At 40.8% G+C, this 14706-nt stretch overlaps 1 protein-coding gene across 1 annotated transcript in view; it reads right to left on the bottom strand.

The window, feature by feature from the left end:
- The window catches only part of PPM1L (protein phosphatase, Mg2+/Mn2+ dependent 1L), a 288891-nt gene extending 274648 nt beyond the window's left edge, over positions 1 to 14243 (bottom strand). Inside the window, exon 1 of the mRNA XM_082687741.1 lies at positions 12852 to 14243. Within this exon, the coding sequence (XP_082543867.1) occupies positions 12852 to 13250 (399 nt within the window). The 5' untranslated portion in view covers positions 13251 to 14243. The remainder of the gene's footprint in view (positions 1 to 12851) is intronic.
- Between the last annotated feature and the right edge of the window lie 463 nt (positions 14244 to 14706).

The raw sequence follows: 14706 nt of genomic DNA, 5'->3' as shown, positions 1-14706 counted from the left end.
AAATCTGAGTTAGAAAACTACCTAATAGTTTCTTAAGACTTGTTGGGCCCTTAACCAAATTTACGTCTCAGCTCTAGGCAAAGTCACCTCTAAGCCAATCCAAAACTAAGACGGTTTGCCCTTTTCTAAAGTCTTCTAAAGCTTTCTTTTTTACTCATGTCAGTGTTACATATTTCACAGCAACAGTCTCCAATAAGTCTGTTAATGTGCAGACAAGAAATGTTCCAGGCTACCTTCTCTGAACCCCCTTCCCAACTGTGTGTCCCACTCAACAACTACTCCCACTTCCCCTTCTTCCTAGACAACAAAACTCTAGCCTTGTTCCCCTTTCTAAGCTGCCATGACCTCCAGAGAAGGCTGGGCTCCTCCTCAGACCAAGATGAATTATGTCGGGTCAGAGTTCACCATGGTGATGGTATTCCCATGGACAAGTCCCTGGTTTAGGCATGGACACAATTCTGGCCTAAAGATGTAGGAGTGTTTCTAGAAAGGTTTTTTTCGAGCTTTAAGAACACAGGACAGGTACAATTTCTTTTTTTATGTCTCTGGATATAGTTATATAAAGATTTGGAGACATTGAACCACTTGATCAACCAACTTTTGGAAATACCTACACTTCCAGACCTTTTGTTAAGTTAGATAATAAATGTCTCTAGAGTTTAAACTGCTTCCACCAGAGTTTTCTGTCATTTGTAACCAAAATCTTCCAAATAATATACCATGTAAATGTCCAGCTAGAATATACTCCACCTATAGTCTAAGCATCTGACAATGGACACAAAAGACAAAACTAACCAATCTGTAAAACCTGAAGAGGACATTTTCCTTATTGCCAAAACAGCTCGTTAGTAAGAGAAGCTATTATTGAACATCTGGAAACTATTCTGTCTTTGGTAAAATTACCTTGTATCTCCTTTCTTTGAGATGAGTGTTTCTCCTATAAATTTGATGTACTTATTTAATAAAAGGGGAGGAAGATGTTTGATTACCATAATCTTACAAATGGTAACAACCTAATCCTAATATATCTCTGTTGAGGCCAAACTAAGAGAAATAGGTTTAAACCAAAGGGAACTAGTTCATATATAAAAATGAATTTCCTGAGAGAAAAGACCATAGAAAAAAAATTCTCCAGGGACAGTATGGGATCTCCTTGATGAAAGTCTTTGAAAATAGATTATTCGTGTAGCTGTGAAGCTTTAGGACTATATTTGGATTACATGACAATTCAAGATTCCTGCCAGGCCTATCTAAAGAGAAAATATATCTTCTTCCTAAACAGTGAAGTAGAAAACCTCTAAGTGTTTAAATAAAAGAGAAGCAGAAACTTCTTAACCCCAAATTCTGGGTCAGTCATATTTATCATATATATGCAAACCAGTTGTTACATCAAATTCATCTCTTTATTGTAGAGAGCAAAAAGGTAACAGTATGACAAAAAATCTGACTACGTCTCAATTCCCAGAAAATTCAAGTGTCAGTAAGAGACTTATTTGACCAGAAAACGCCCAGTGACTAATTAAACTATAAGTTAATTTGTTTAACTAAAAAGAGATTTGATGGGGCGCCTGGGTGGCTCAGTGGGTTAAGCCGCTGCCTTCGGCTCAGGTCATGATCTCAGGGTCCTGGGATCGAGTCCCACATCGGGCTCTCTGCTCAGCAGGGAGCCTGCTTCCTCCTCTCTCTCTGCTTGCCTCTCTGCCTACTTGTGATCTCCCTCTGTCAAATAAATAAATAAAATATTTTTTAAAATAAATAAATAAAAAATAAAAAGAGATTTGAAAGCACATATTGGATTAAAAAGAAATGGTATATACTTAACAGAAAAAAAAGTTTTTGCCCTATGGCAATTCTATAACTAAAATAACAAATTTTTAATTTTTTTTCTTAAGATTTATTTATTCATTTATTTAAGAGAGATACAGAGTAGGGAGAGGAACAGAAAGAGAGGGAGACAAGCAGACTCCCCTCTAAGCAGGAAGCTGGATCCTAGGACCCCAAGATCATGACCTGAGCTGAAATCAAGAGTCAGACATGTAACCAATGAACTGCCCAGGAGCCCCTTAAATGTTTTTAGATGAAGAACTTTACTGTCCAAGAGTAGTGCTGAATATAGACTGTCCTATTAAAAATACAATTTGAAGTCTTTAAGATTTATTCCTACTGACCATTAAATCCCCAGTCACATTTATAATGACTAAAATCTGGAATATTCGTGTTGAAGAGCAAATGTAAATAAGTGTTCACTTCTCTAGGGAAGTCATACGGTTTGCTGACATGATGTGCAATAGAAAACTGGTCTTTGGTTTAGCAACTAAGACAAACAGATTATCTGTCAACTGCTCAATCCTGGAGCAGAACAAGGAGAGCAATAATGATGGACAGTATGGTGAAGATGTGAGTCTCAGAAATACAGACTACTACTGTGGTGCTTTTTCACTTTTGTACCAGTTAGAAAAAGGCACCCTTCCCAAGTGATTATGCCTAACTTGGGGAACAGACAGTTCTTTTTACATTAGGAATGGTATCTATCTGGTATCATTGTTCAATGAACATTTTACATAATTATTTGTAGTAGCCCCAGATTTACCATCAGGAGCCTTGTGCCTAGTAGCAGACAAGAACTCCCTTGTCTTCTAGGAATGGAGGAAAGTCAGTCAGTTTCATTTTTAACAGAATCAACCACCAAAACATTCCCTCATTCTAGACAAGTTGAAGGCAGCTAAGGTTCCATTAAATTGAGTCTTATTTTCATTAAACAGATCAAAGTGATCAAACTTTGTAGATTTGTTTTTCAGATGTCATTATATCTTCACTTTTTAAGCACAGTTTTTCATACCACAGACTTCAACTTTATTGAAAGAACATCAATTTATCAATATGTATAATTTTTCTCTACATGAATACTTAAAGTGCTTTATAGGGATGACTTATAACCATAAAAAATATACTTTTTTTATTTTTTATTAATTTTTTTTTTTACAGAGAGAGATCACAAGTAGGCAGAGAGGCAGGCAGAGAGAGAAAAAATAGGAAGCAGGCTCCCTGCCGAGCCGAGAACCTGATGCAGCACTCAATCCCAGGACCCTGAGATCACAAGCCGAGCCGAAGGCAGAGGCTTAACCCACTGAGGCGCCCAGGTGCCCGGGATGACTTATAACTATAAAAGAAAGCTATAAAAGGTACTGTAGCACCATTAGCTATTTTTTAAATGATGGGCTTCCTTTGTTTATTTAAATTTTACCTTTGAAGATTCATATTAAAAATAGATTATTTTAAAAAAAAAGATTATAACTAGCCATAACCAAAGCTTGGGCTCAACTTAAGGTTGACTAAGGGAACAATGTATGAAGCAGCCTTCTAGAATGGAAACAGAAGACCTTATCTACTCAAACTGAACATACCAACTGAATATTATGAACAAATGAAAAAATAATATTTTGCTACTTAAAATTAATAACTTTACATATGACTAAATTATTTTAGTTCTAAAAAAAACAATTCTTCAGTATAAAGATAAATTGTTCAAACACATACACACAACTACATACTTATCTTGAAGTCAAGCCTTTACTACTTTAAAGTAAAATAAATAAAACCTAAATCATTTTTGCAAATGGCTATGTTAATGCCACTGTATATTCTATGCAAGCCTTTCATGAACTAACAGGCAAAAATGTTAGAGATTCTCTGTAAGGGTCAGAGATCCTGCCGGCAAAGAAGGGGAATGGATGAGAATGGCTGTTTGTGAGTCACCACCTGCTGACTTCTGACCCTAATATTTTTTAACTGTAGGACTTCCTTAGCCAATTATAAGCTCTACCTACCAAGATTTCCAGCATCGAGTTTTCAACAACAATACCACATGTCACAGAACGACGGTCAGAGTCAAATGAAAAACTCCAAGTCCTACTGAGCAACATGCAAAGACCAGGCACTGCTCACCTAACAATGCTATCCACACTTCATTGCCCAGATTACAAGATTCATGGAGTTTAAACTGATACCATAGGGGTTTGAAGACAGCTCTAGATCAGAATCCCAGTTTGAAATTCTAATTTCACCACCTATGAGCTACAAGAGACTCTAGATGAATTACCTAACTTCTCAGTGCCTTAATTTCTACATATATATAGTACTTACCTCAAACACCATTATGATCATTAAAATTAGATAACATATATAAAGTACTTTAAAAACTGCCTGAAAATAGTATACATATTCAATAAATGTCAGCCATTATTATTACTACTACTATTACAACCAATAATGGTGGTTTATTTCTCCTCTGATCCAGAAATCCCACTTCTAGAAATCCACTCTGGAGAAAAAATCCACTACAGTAGAAACACAAAAATTATTATAATTTCAAAAAGAATAATAATTATTATTACAATGTTATTTACAATAATAAAAAGTTAATGCTACCTAAATGTATACCAATTAGAAAGCAACTGAGTTACTTACCAAATACCTATACAGTAAAATATTAATGTGTCACTAAGAAATATATTAGAAATATAATAAAGAATTATAGAGCAAACAACTTCATGTTTATAGGCTTACAAATACCGAAAAAAAGCTAAGATTTTAAAACTATATGTACATCATTATAATAATGTAAAAATCTATTTAAAATCATATTTAAAAAAAGGTAAGCAAGTAATACACCAATATCAAAAAAACAGATAAGACAAGAGGATGAGATTTTGAGTGATTTTTTTCCTTTTCTTTTCTACACTATCATGTAGTTGTATTACTTTCATAATTTTAAAGTCAATCTATTTTTTTCTATTTTTAAATATGTTTAACTTGCTATAGATATATCCACTAAATAGGATTATTCAAATGGTAATAAAAGTTACACCACAAAAATATATTACTGAAGTGGTTAAAGTTCAAAATAGAAATAAAGAATAACCAAATATTTCAAATATTAGCACTCAAAATAAAAATATTACTTTTTTGAGTTTTTCAAGTATACTTTTATTGAGGTATAGTTGACATACAACATTATATGAGTTCTAGGCATACGACATAATGATTTGATATTTATACATATTGAAAAATGATATTAAGAAATGATCACCACATACTGAGAAATGAAAATCTAGTAAATATCTATTACCATACATAGTTAACAGAATTTTTTTTCTTGTGATAAAAACTTTTAAGGTCTCTTCTCCTAGCAACTTTCAAATATGTAATACAAATGTATTAACTATAGTCACCACACTGTACATTATATTCCCATGACTTATTTATTTTATAACTGCAATGTTTTTACCTTTTGATTCTTTTCATCCATTTTGCCCATGCCTCCCCCTGCCTCTGGAAATCACCAATCTGTTCTCTGTATCTTTGAGTTTGGATTTATGACCAATGATGACTCAAGTACCAAAACTGGTGAATTATTTATTTTTTAAACTAAGCTAGAAGAGATTCAGGTTTATTACTATAATGTCTTCTCATTTACCTGCATTAGAAATGGGGGTGGGATTTCTGCTAGACCACTGGGAACTGCCCATAACTCTGGGTTCCCCCATGAAGCTGACAATGAAATCTCAGCTGCCACAGAAATCTTAGCTACCACTTTCTGCTGTTTGAAACAGAACCAGAGTTCTTCAAAGAGTGGCATCACTAGATGTGCCTTCCACCCAGGACAGGAGGAAGCAGCCTGACTTTCCTCTTATTATGGTCAACAATTAAATTTTAAAAGCTACTTTTTTGTTCATAAAAAGCAAGGCAAAACAGATAGTGAGACTCTAGAGGCAGCCAGAGACTAGAAGAACCTTCTAAAAAATCATTCTAGGCAAAAATTAACAAGGCAAGAAACAACAAATGTTGGAGAGGATGTGGAGAAAGAGGAACCGTATTACACTGTTGGTCGGAATGCAAGTTGGTGCAGCCACTTCAGAAAACAGTGTGGAGATTCCACAAAAAATTAAAAATAGAGCTACCCTATAACTTGGCATTGCACTACTGGGTATTTACCCCAAAGATACAGATGTAGTGAAAAGAAGGTCCATATGTACCCCAATGTTCATAACAGCAATGTCCACAATAGCCAGACTGTGGAAAGAGCCAAGATGCCCTTCAACAGACGAATGGATAAAGAAGACAAGGTCCATATACACAATGGAATATTACTCAGCCATCAGAAAGGATAAATACCCAACTTTTGCATCAACATGGATGGGACCAGAAGAGATTATGCTGAGTGAAAAAGTCAAGCAGAGAAAGTCAATTATCATATGTTTTCACTTACTTGTGGAACATAAGGAATAACATGAAGGACATCAGAAGGAAAGGAAAAGTGAAGGGGGGAGTATTGGAGGGGAGACAAACCATGAGAGACTGTGGACTCCAAGAAACAAACTGAGGATTTTAGAGGGGATGGGGGTGGAAAGATGGCTGAGCTTGGAGGTGGGTATTAAGGAGGGCATGTATTGCATGGAGCACTGGGTGTTATATGTAAACAATGAGTCTTGGAACAGTACATCAAAAACCAATAATGTACTGTACAGTAATTAACATAATAAAATAAAAAATGTAAAAAAAAATTCTACTCTTTTTAAAATAAATTAAAATTAAAATCACTTTACTCCATCACAATGGAGATGGCTTCTTAGCAGATTAGAGGCCAAAAACTTCATTTAATGATTTTTCCACTCACAGTGCTGATATGAAGTTTCTTTTTTAAATAAATATACTTATTTTTTTAAAAAGTCAACCTAAAAAATATTATTGACTATCTCAAAATACAGGGTACTCAAAAAGGACAAAAAATAGGTACTGGCTTCTAGAATAACAGCAGTTGAGGAAAGCCTGCTCTCAACATATGGACTACCCGTGTTTTTTCCAACTGTGCTGCATTTTATTCCTCTATAACATCATCTTTTTCTGTCAACCTGTAATGTCATCTTCTCATCCTCCCTCCGCCTAATCTCTGTCTCCTGAAATACTAGGATATAATCGAAAGTCAGCTCCTCTTCAAATTTATCCAAGACTCCCCAGGCTCCCTCAGTCAAGCCGTCACCCTCTCGTGGTTGGCCTGACCCCACCTCATAGCTCTGCTATTAAGAAGCTCATCTGTCCAAGTAGATGGAATGTTCTCTGAGGGCAGAGAATGCAATGATTCACCTTTAGGGATCACAGAGAACATAACACTGTTTTCCACATGCATCCGACTATATAGAAAATATTGGTTTAACTGAACTGAATTTCTGAAGAATCTGTTCAGAAGGTGCATCAAGGTCAGCAGTCATGATCCTACATTCACCTACAAATAGGTTCCTAGGCATGAGAATTGGCTGACTAAAGGGGAAACTACCCTTTCTTTTTTGGCAGAAATATCAATACGTTATTTTAAACCAAAGTAATCTGACTTTTCTCTTAAATCAAAAGGCATTTGTCCACATTAAATCGATAGGCCTCTTGTAACCTTGGTAATGTAGGAGCTCAACATTTACTAATAGCACCTATACTGTCTGAAAAACAGATCATTCATCATGCCACTCATAATTTAATTATTCAAAGTTATATCTTATTTCAGAAAGAATCCAATGAAACCTAAATAAATACATATAAATACAAGATAAAATGACATATCTCAGAAGAGAAAGAAAAAAATAAAACAAAGGAAAACTGAATGTAGGAAAGATAAGTTGTCCTGGGAATGAGATTTTGTATACCAAATCAATGTATTCTATAAAAATCTGCACATTTGTTCGAGGTAGGTCAGAGGTTTGGTTCTAACACTTCTAGTAGCCAACAAATACAGGATGATCCAATCAGTCACAATCTTAAGATTCAATTCTTAAGATAAAAACACGAAGCTATCAAAGAACTGTCTTTCCCTTGCTCCTCATAAAAAGGATACTATATAATGCAACAAATGAAGTCCTTGAGGACATCTTTGCCGTTGATTTCTCAGAAAGCTGTGGGAAGACCATTCCTCATAACAACCTTCTTAGGCAAAGGATAGCACACAAGTTAAGAAATGCAAATGATGGAGAAGATGACAGTCAGGCCAAGGAAGAGGTCCAGGTACACAGCTCCTTGCAGGTCTAGATTTATCAGAATCAGATTTTATTCTACCTGAGCCAACTTAAAATCCAGAGGGTTCATGCATCCACTTATCTTTAAAATTATAAAGAAAACTTGATGCACATGTCCATTCTTCTTGGGCTATATTTGTAGTTTCATAACATCCTCAAAGGGAAGCATGACTCAAGCAATGTTAAGAACCAATGATCTAAAGAAGTAGACTATCAATATCCTTCAGGGAACATTCCATAAGCAGTTTCTTCTCTAAACTTCCAAGAAGTGCTAAGCCTCAACACTGCAGCCCCGACAAGCATCTGAAATACAACTTCTCTGATGCCAAGTGTGGAGCTCTAAGTTTAACCACTGGCCAACCTATGTGTCAACTGTATGATACCATGACCTTTAATAAGCAGTGAGGGAGCACATAACCATCTGCTTTTTCAGATAGGTTTAAGCCATGAACATTGACAAAGTTGCCTCAAAGGATTGGTGATATTTCTTCTACATAATATAAAAAGGAAAAGAAAAAAAAACACCCACCTTTCGCCTGTAGATAAAAATTACAGATAAGCGCACACACACAAACCCCTTTTTCCTAGATAAAAATTATTTTTTAATTTTAAAAATAACCTTTCCACATCAGTTGGTATATTTGAGTATTTTTTCCTTTTTGTTGTTTCAATCTTTTTATATCTTTTGTTATACAGAAAAACAATCACAGCCATAGCTTTAGACAAACACACACACACACACACACACACACAGAATCAACCATCTACCCACAGTATCATGGTTAGAATGTCTCAAAGGCCCGACAGCATCAAGTGAGGAAGCTGGCCTATTGGACCACTGAGACAAAGCTCTTTAAGATTCATTCATGTAGGGCGCCTGGGTGGCTCAGTGGGTTAAGCCGCTGCCTTCGGCTCAGGTCATGATCTCAGAGTCCTGAGATCGAGTCCCACATCGGGCTCCCTGCTCAGCGGGGAGCCTGCTTCCCTCTCTCTCTCTCTCTGCCTGCCTCTCCATCTACTTGTGATTTCTCTCTGTCAAATAAATAAATAAAATCTTTAAAAAAAAAAAAAAAAAAAAAAAAGATTCATTCATGTAGAAGTCACAGCTATCCAGAGTCTGATCCTCAGAATAAGTCGTCCAGACATATATCTTTGTCAAAAATACACAACTGAATAGAGTAAAGGGTACCAACTCATTCTAAGAGGCTGAAGTGCAAATCAGAGTATCAACTTATTAATTAATCATAGAGAACAATCTTTTCCAGTAATCAGAAAATTTGCACCAGAAGCCAGGATGCTGCTTCCCCAATGCTAAGACACCTGAAATCCCAAATTGATAATCAGTTTACCATAAGTTAGAATAAAGAAATATAGAGTTTGAGGAATACCTAATAAATTATCCATATCCAACATATGCCTTTTTAGTGATCAAAACTGCAGCTTTCACACAGAGTCTCTCTTTCTAGGATGTTGTTGCCCTAACAGTGCAGACTTCTTGGTCTCTAAGCTTTCTTTTCCACATTCTTCCACATCCATGAAGTATTTTTCTCAGTATGTATAATGCAACTGAGAGATGTGTACCTTATCTGCATTATTATCCCTATTTTTCAGAATAATTCCCAGATAAAGTTGATTAAGCAATTTGTCCATGGTCACAGCTAGTATAAGGCAGAGCAGAGATTCAAAGCCAGATCTCAAATCAAAACCTGTGCCTTTAACTTGCAGTAAATTATTCAAAGTGTCTTTCCCTGGGCCTCCCACCTCCCAGTGTGATTTAAATGTCCCTATTCAGTGTTCCCATAACACCCTAAGCACATCATGACTATAATTTTTGTTATATTTGATCTTTCTCACTACACTGAAACTTTGTGAGGACAGGAATCCTATCTCATTCACCTTTGTATCCCTAGTGTGCTATCTATCAAGATAAATATACAAACTAATTCGTCCAGTGATTTAATATAAAAATCACTGGGGCACCTGGGTGGCTCAGTGGGTTCAAGCCTATGCCTTCAGCTCAGGTCATGACCTCAGAGTCCTGGGTTCCAGCCCTACATCGGGCTCTCTGCTTGGCAGGGAGCCTGCTTCCCTTCCTCTCTCTCTGCCTGCCTCTCTGCCCACTTGCGATCTCTGACTGTCAAGTAAATAAATAAAATCTTAAAAAAAAAAAAAAAAAAAAAATATATATATATATATATATCACCAAACTGGAGGCCTTGAAATAACCTTAGGAAGGTCACATCTTAAGCCCATCAACAAATATCTCATCTAAAAAATGGGATGAAGTATAGGTATACAAAGTGGCTTAGGTCCTTTCTACATTTAAAAAGCAGTACTATTGTAGATAAGCCCTCTTTTTTTATAGACCATCTTAATAGTTTGAATTATTAGAAGTAAAATTAAAGTCCTCATTTATCTTATGTACACAACATATATAAATAATAGGGAGTTCAGAAAAAGCTTCCTCTTTTCTGCAAGGAGACAACTATCCTCTATACCAAAATCAAACAGTGGCACCCTCCTCTGGTGAATATTACAGGAGCTAAAACAACACAAAAGAAAACAATTAGATGGTGGGTTTTTTTTTTAATGAGAGAAAAAGCAAGAGATAAATTACCTAATATTATGTTATTATCACATTCCCAACTGCAACTACAGAACTATCTTTTAAATTACTTTTCATATTTTGCCCTAAAACACAGCCAAGATGAATGAACTGGCCACATATTATAGGAGATTACAGATAGAACAATTACTCTATTTTTAAGGAGGGGACCTCTATGTGTAAAATTCTTCTTTTTACATAATGACATTGATCGTGTCCCTTTTATGGATGATGTATTTACCAGAAGACAGTACTGGAAATTTTTCAACCTGAAATCTGTTTAGATCCGCAACTTTCAGGTTTAAGAATATCAACTTAAAAGAAAATTTTAAAAAGTCATTCACTTACACATGCAGGCTCAAAATATGTCAGTACATCACATCCATGCAAGTACAGCCCAAAGTTTCACAACATTACTATTACATCTGGACCTTTAAATTAAAACTAAAACTGTGCTTTCTAAGACCAGAAGCAGATTCACAGCTGCCCAATTTCAATTTAAAAATATACAATAAATATAAGCTTGATTAAATGATTTAAAACAGTCTAGGCATATAAAATGAAAATATAGACATTCTGATCAAACCAAGAAAACAATTTAATCATTTTATTGGGAACATTATCATTTAAAGATGTTTTTACCCAAGCACAGAACATCTCCTCCCTCAATTAATTTCAGGTCTTTTACCTACCCTGTGACCAAGGAGAAAAGGAACCCCACCCTACACAAAAACCTACAAAATTACAACCAGTAAGAAACCTTCATTTTGAAAGAACATAGGGCTAGGTTGGATGGAAAACAGCAAAAATTGATTTCAGTTTTACCAAATAAATTTTCCAACTAAGCTGTCATTCCTGGCAAAGTTGGTTTAAAGCAGATACAGTAACTGGAAAGATTAGCAGAGTGGTGGGTGAAGTGACTTTGTATCAAAGACAAAATGCACATAAGATAACCAATTGAAAGCTTTCTCAATGTTCATCCAAAACAAAGGCCAAAGAAAAAGCAAATCCCGAAAGAGCATGACCTGCTGGCATTCCCTAGAGCCCACCAGAGACCAGAAGGACTAAAATGAGAGTTGGAGGGAAAGTTGGATGCCGGCACAGAGCCCGGTGGAGGTGGGGGGTAGGGGTGCTAATGAAGAAGGGGTGACAAAGGAGGCAGAGGGAATATGAGTAAGAAAGTATCCTGGAAAAAAATTTAAAAAGTACACAGCTTTGAAACTCTTACAAACTGCCAATAGAGAGAGATGGGTTTGCTGTCCTGATGCACTTGGGAGCTCGGCGCTGAAGCCACATTTGCCACTCACTTCCCCTGGGCCATTGCACAAGGACCAGAGCCAACACTCGCCCCGACCTCCAGGAAATCTGAGCCCCAGCACTCAATCAGGGTGCCGCAGAAATGCGGCAGAGGGACCTCAACCGGCCTCTAACATCATCTTTGCCCCAGATGAACCCCAAATAAGGGACTTTAGAAGCAGAGAGATGCCTGCGCACCCACGCCGGCTAGGGCGCCAGGGCGAGATCTGGGGACCGCCGCCTCTGCGGTCATTGCCACCTCTGCAAAGGCCGGAGGCATCCCGATCCCGTGGCACGATCCTGCTAGAAGCAGGCGGCGCCGTAGTCAACTAGCTCGATTGCACTTGCAAAGTTAATGGAGTTGTGAAGAAGTGCGGAGCTGCCCTTCAGGTTCCTCCTTTAGGAGAATGGGATGTGAAGGAGTCAGAGCTTCCTTCATCCTTAATGAACTCTCACTGACTCGGCTCTGCAGATTTTCTCTTTTCCCTAAAGAGAATCAAAGATATTTTCTTCCTTCTTTGTGCCTCGTTTAGCCTCAAACCCTAGAACAGGGGCGCTGAAGCCCTAGGCCAAAGTTCACAGTAGAAACTGTAAACTCTCCCCGAAAAACCAGCACAGTCATTTGCTAGGTTCTGGCCTTGAGAAACCTCACAAATTATGAGGCACAAATAGATTGTGGACGAAACTCCCTCCCCCTAAATGGCCACCGAGACCAAGAGGTCTGGATCTAGTAGTATTTTTTAGCAAGTTGAGCCACATTTGGATCAGGTGTCTTTGTCCAGCCGGGCACCAGGTCATCACCACGCCCCTCGCACCCAGTTCCGACCCCGCTGGTCACACGTCCTCTTGTTTACCACACCCAAACAAACAAAACCCCAGAGAACTCCTACCTCGCCCCCGTGTCCGTCAAAGATCCCGAAGATGGACGGGTGCGTCTTGTTGGCTAGGTCCGTAAGAACTTCAAATCGGTCCTCCATGTGGTCTCTCCGGCCCTGGATGGAATACACAGCCACGTTGTGGCTCTTAAACTCCCAGGTCTTGGAAAACTCGGCCTCCAGGACGTCGAGCCCCCCAAGCCGATCGTTCTGCATGATCTCGGCCACCTTGCCCTTCACCATCTTCACGGCGTCCCGGCTGGACTTGACGATGGTCTTCACCTCGTCAGTGTGGAAGAAGTAACTCCACAGTGCCAAGCTGATGCAGAGCAGGAAGAGCGTCTCGGGTCTCAGCAAGAAGTAGCGCATGATGCGACCCAGCAGAGACAGCAAAGTCATTGTATCCTCTATCATTTATTATCGCTACAGCCCCAGCCACCAGCAGCGACGCGCGCCCCGAAGGCTCGCCGGGTCCCGGAGCACTGCGGGGACAGCCCGCGGGGAGGGAGGCGGAGCAGCAACCGAGGGAGGGGGGAGGAGACTCGCGGAGCCGGGCAGGAGGCTGACGAGCAGGCTGCTCCCAGCCCGCACGGCGAACAGAGGCAGTTTCCCTTTTGTCTCCTGGCCTCGGCGGCAAGGAGGCCCGCGCCTCGCGCACCGGCGCCTGTGCCCGCGGACCGCGCCGCCTCCCTTCCCCGAGCCCCTTTGTGAGGCGGCGGCCGAGACGGCAGCGGTGGCAGCAAGGCTGCACCGCTGGTGCCCGAGATGGGCTAGAGGAATCAAGTTAAAGTTGCGCCGGGCGAGTCTACGGTGGTGGGCGGGAGAATTCGGGGGCGCTGGGGCCCGCGCGGCCCTTCCGCGGGTGCCCCTCGCCTCTCTGGGGAGCGATCAGCAGCAGGTGAGGAGGCGCGGGACGCGAGAGCCCGGCGGGCAAGGGATGCACGTCCCCTCGGTTGCCGCGGCAGGGGAGCGCAGAGCCGGCCGAGCGCTCCGATTCCTTCAGACACCCCGGGAAGCCCCAGAGAATAAAAGTTTTGCGGGAGCCTGGGCAGAGTTGGGGGTACGCGGAGCCCGGCGACGCAGCACGATCCGCGCGGAGCCGCAGGCGGCCGCCTGGCTCAGCCTGCCTCTCCCCAGTACCTCCCTGCTCGGCTCGGCACCGCTCGGCTCGGCTCGCGCGCTCGCTCCTCTCGCCGCGGATCGCGCTCGCCCCGCCCCGCGCACTCGCCCCGCCCCGTCCCTCCCAGGGAGCTGGGACTCCAGGCCCGAGGTGCGCGCGCCGAGCTGTCAAAGGCTGAGGCAGCTCCGCCACCGCTGGCGCGCTGGCGCGCTGGCGGCTCGGGGCGTTTCCGACGAACCGAGGGGGGAGAAAAGGGGAGCGTCCGCTCTCTGGGTCCAGTAGCCGGCCTTTCCTCCCTTGTGCGGACTCCCAGGACAAAATAATACTGGTTCTGGTTGTCTGAACGGCGGTTTTCTGAGGAGCTAGTACCGCTGGCTGGAAAGCAAAGTGCCGCACGTGAGCGATCCCCCCTCCGGCTGGCCGCACTGTAGTGCGGTCCCCGCCTCGCCTGGCATAAGGCAAGCGAGAAGGGACTCACTTCTTCAAGCTCGCAAAGCGAGGCGGAGAGGATCCGGCCGCTAGGTTCTGCGACAGAAGGCTGCTGGGATCTCAGGAGAGGCGGAGAGCGAACCTGAGGCCTAAAACCTTTCTCGCGACGAGAAAAGACCCTCCCGACAACAGCAGGATGTGGGGACTCGGAGCCACAGGGAAGTGCGATCTGAGGATAACTTCGGCAGGGGCGAGGATGGGCTGGCCTCCCGAGGGCGGCGGCCGCCCCTGGAGCTGAGGACGCAACCACGAGGGCGTTTG

This window comes from Mustela nivalis, assembly GCF_964662115.1.
Source record: "Mustela nivalis genome assembly, chromosome: 1".
In the NCBI taxonomy this organism is placed as follows: Eukaryota; Metazoa; Chordata; class Mammalia; order Carnivora; family Mustelidae; genus Mustela; species Mustela nivalis.
Note: the sequence above shows the minus strand (reverse complement) of the source record. Positions and strands in the feature narration are given on the sequence as shown.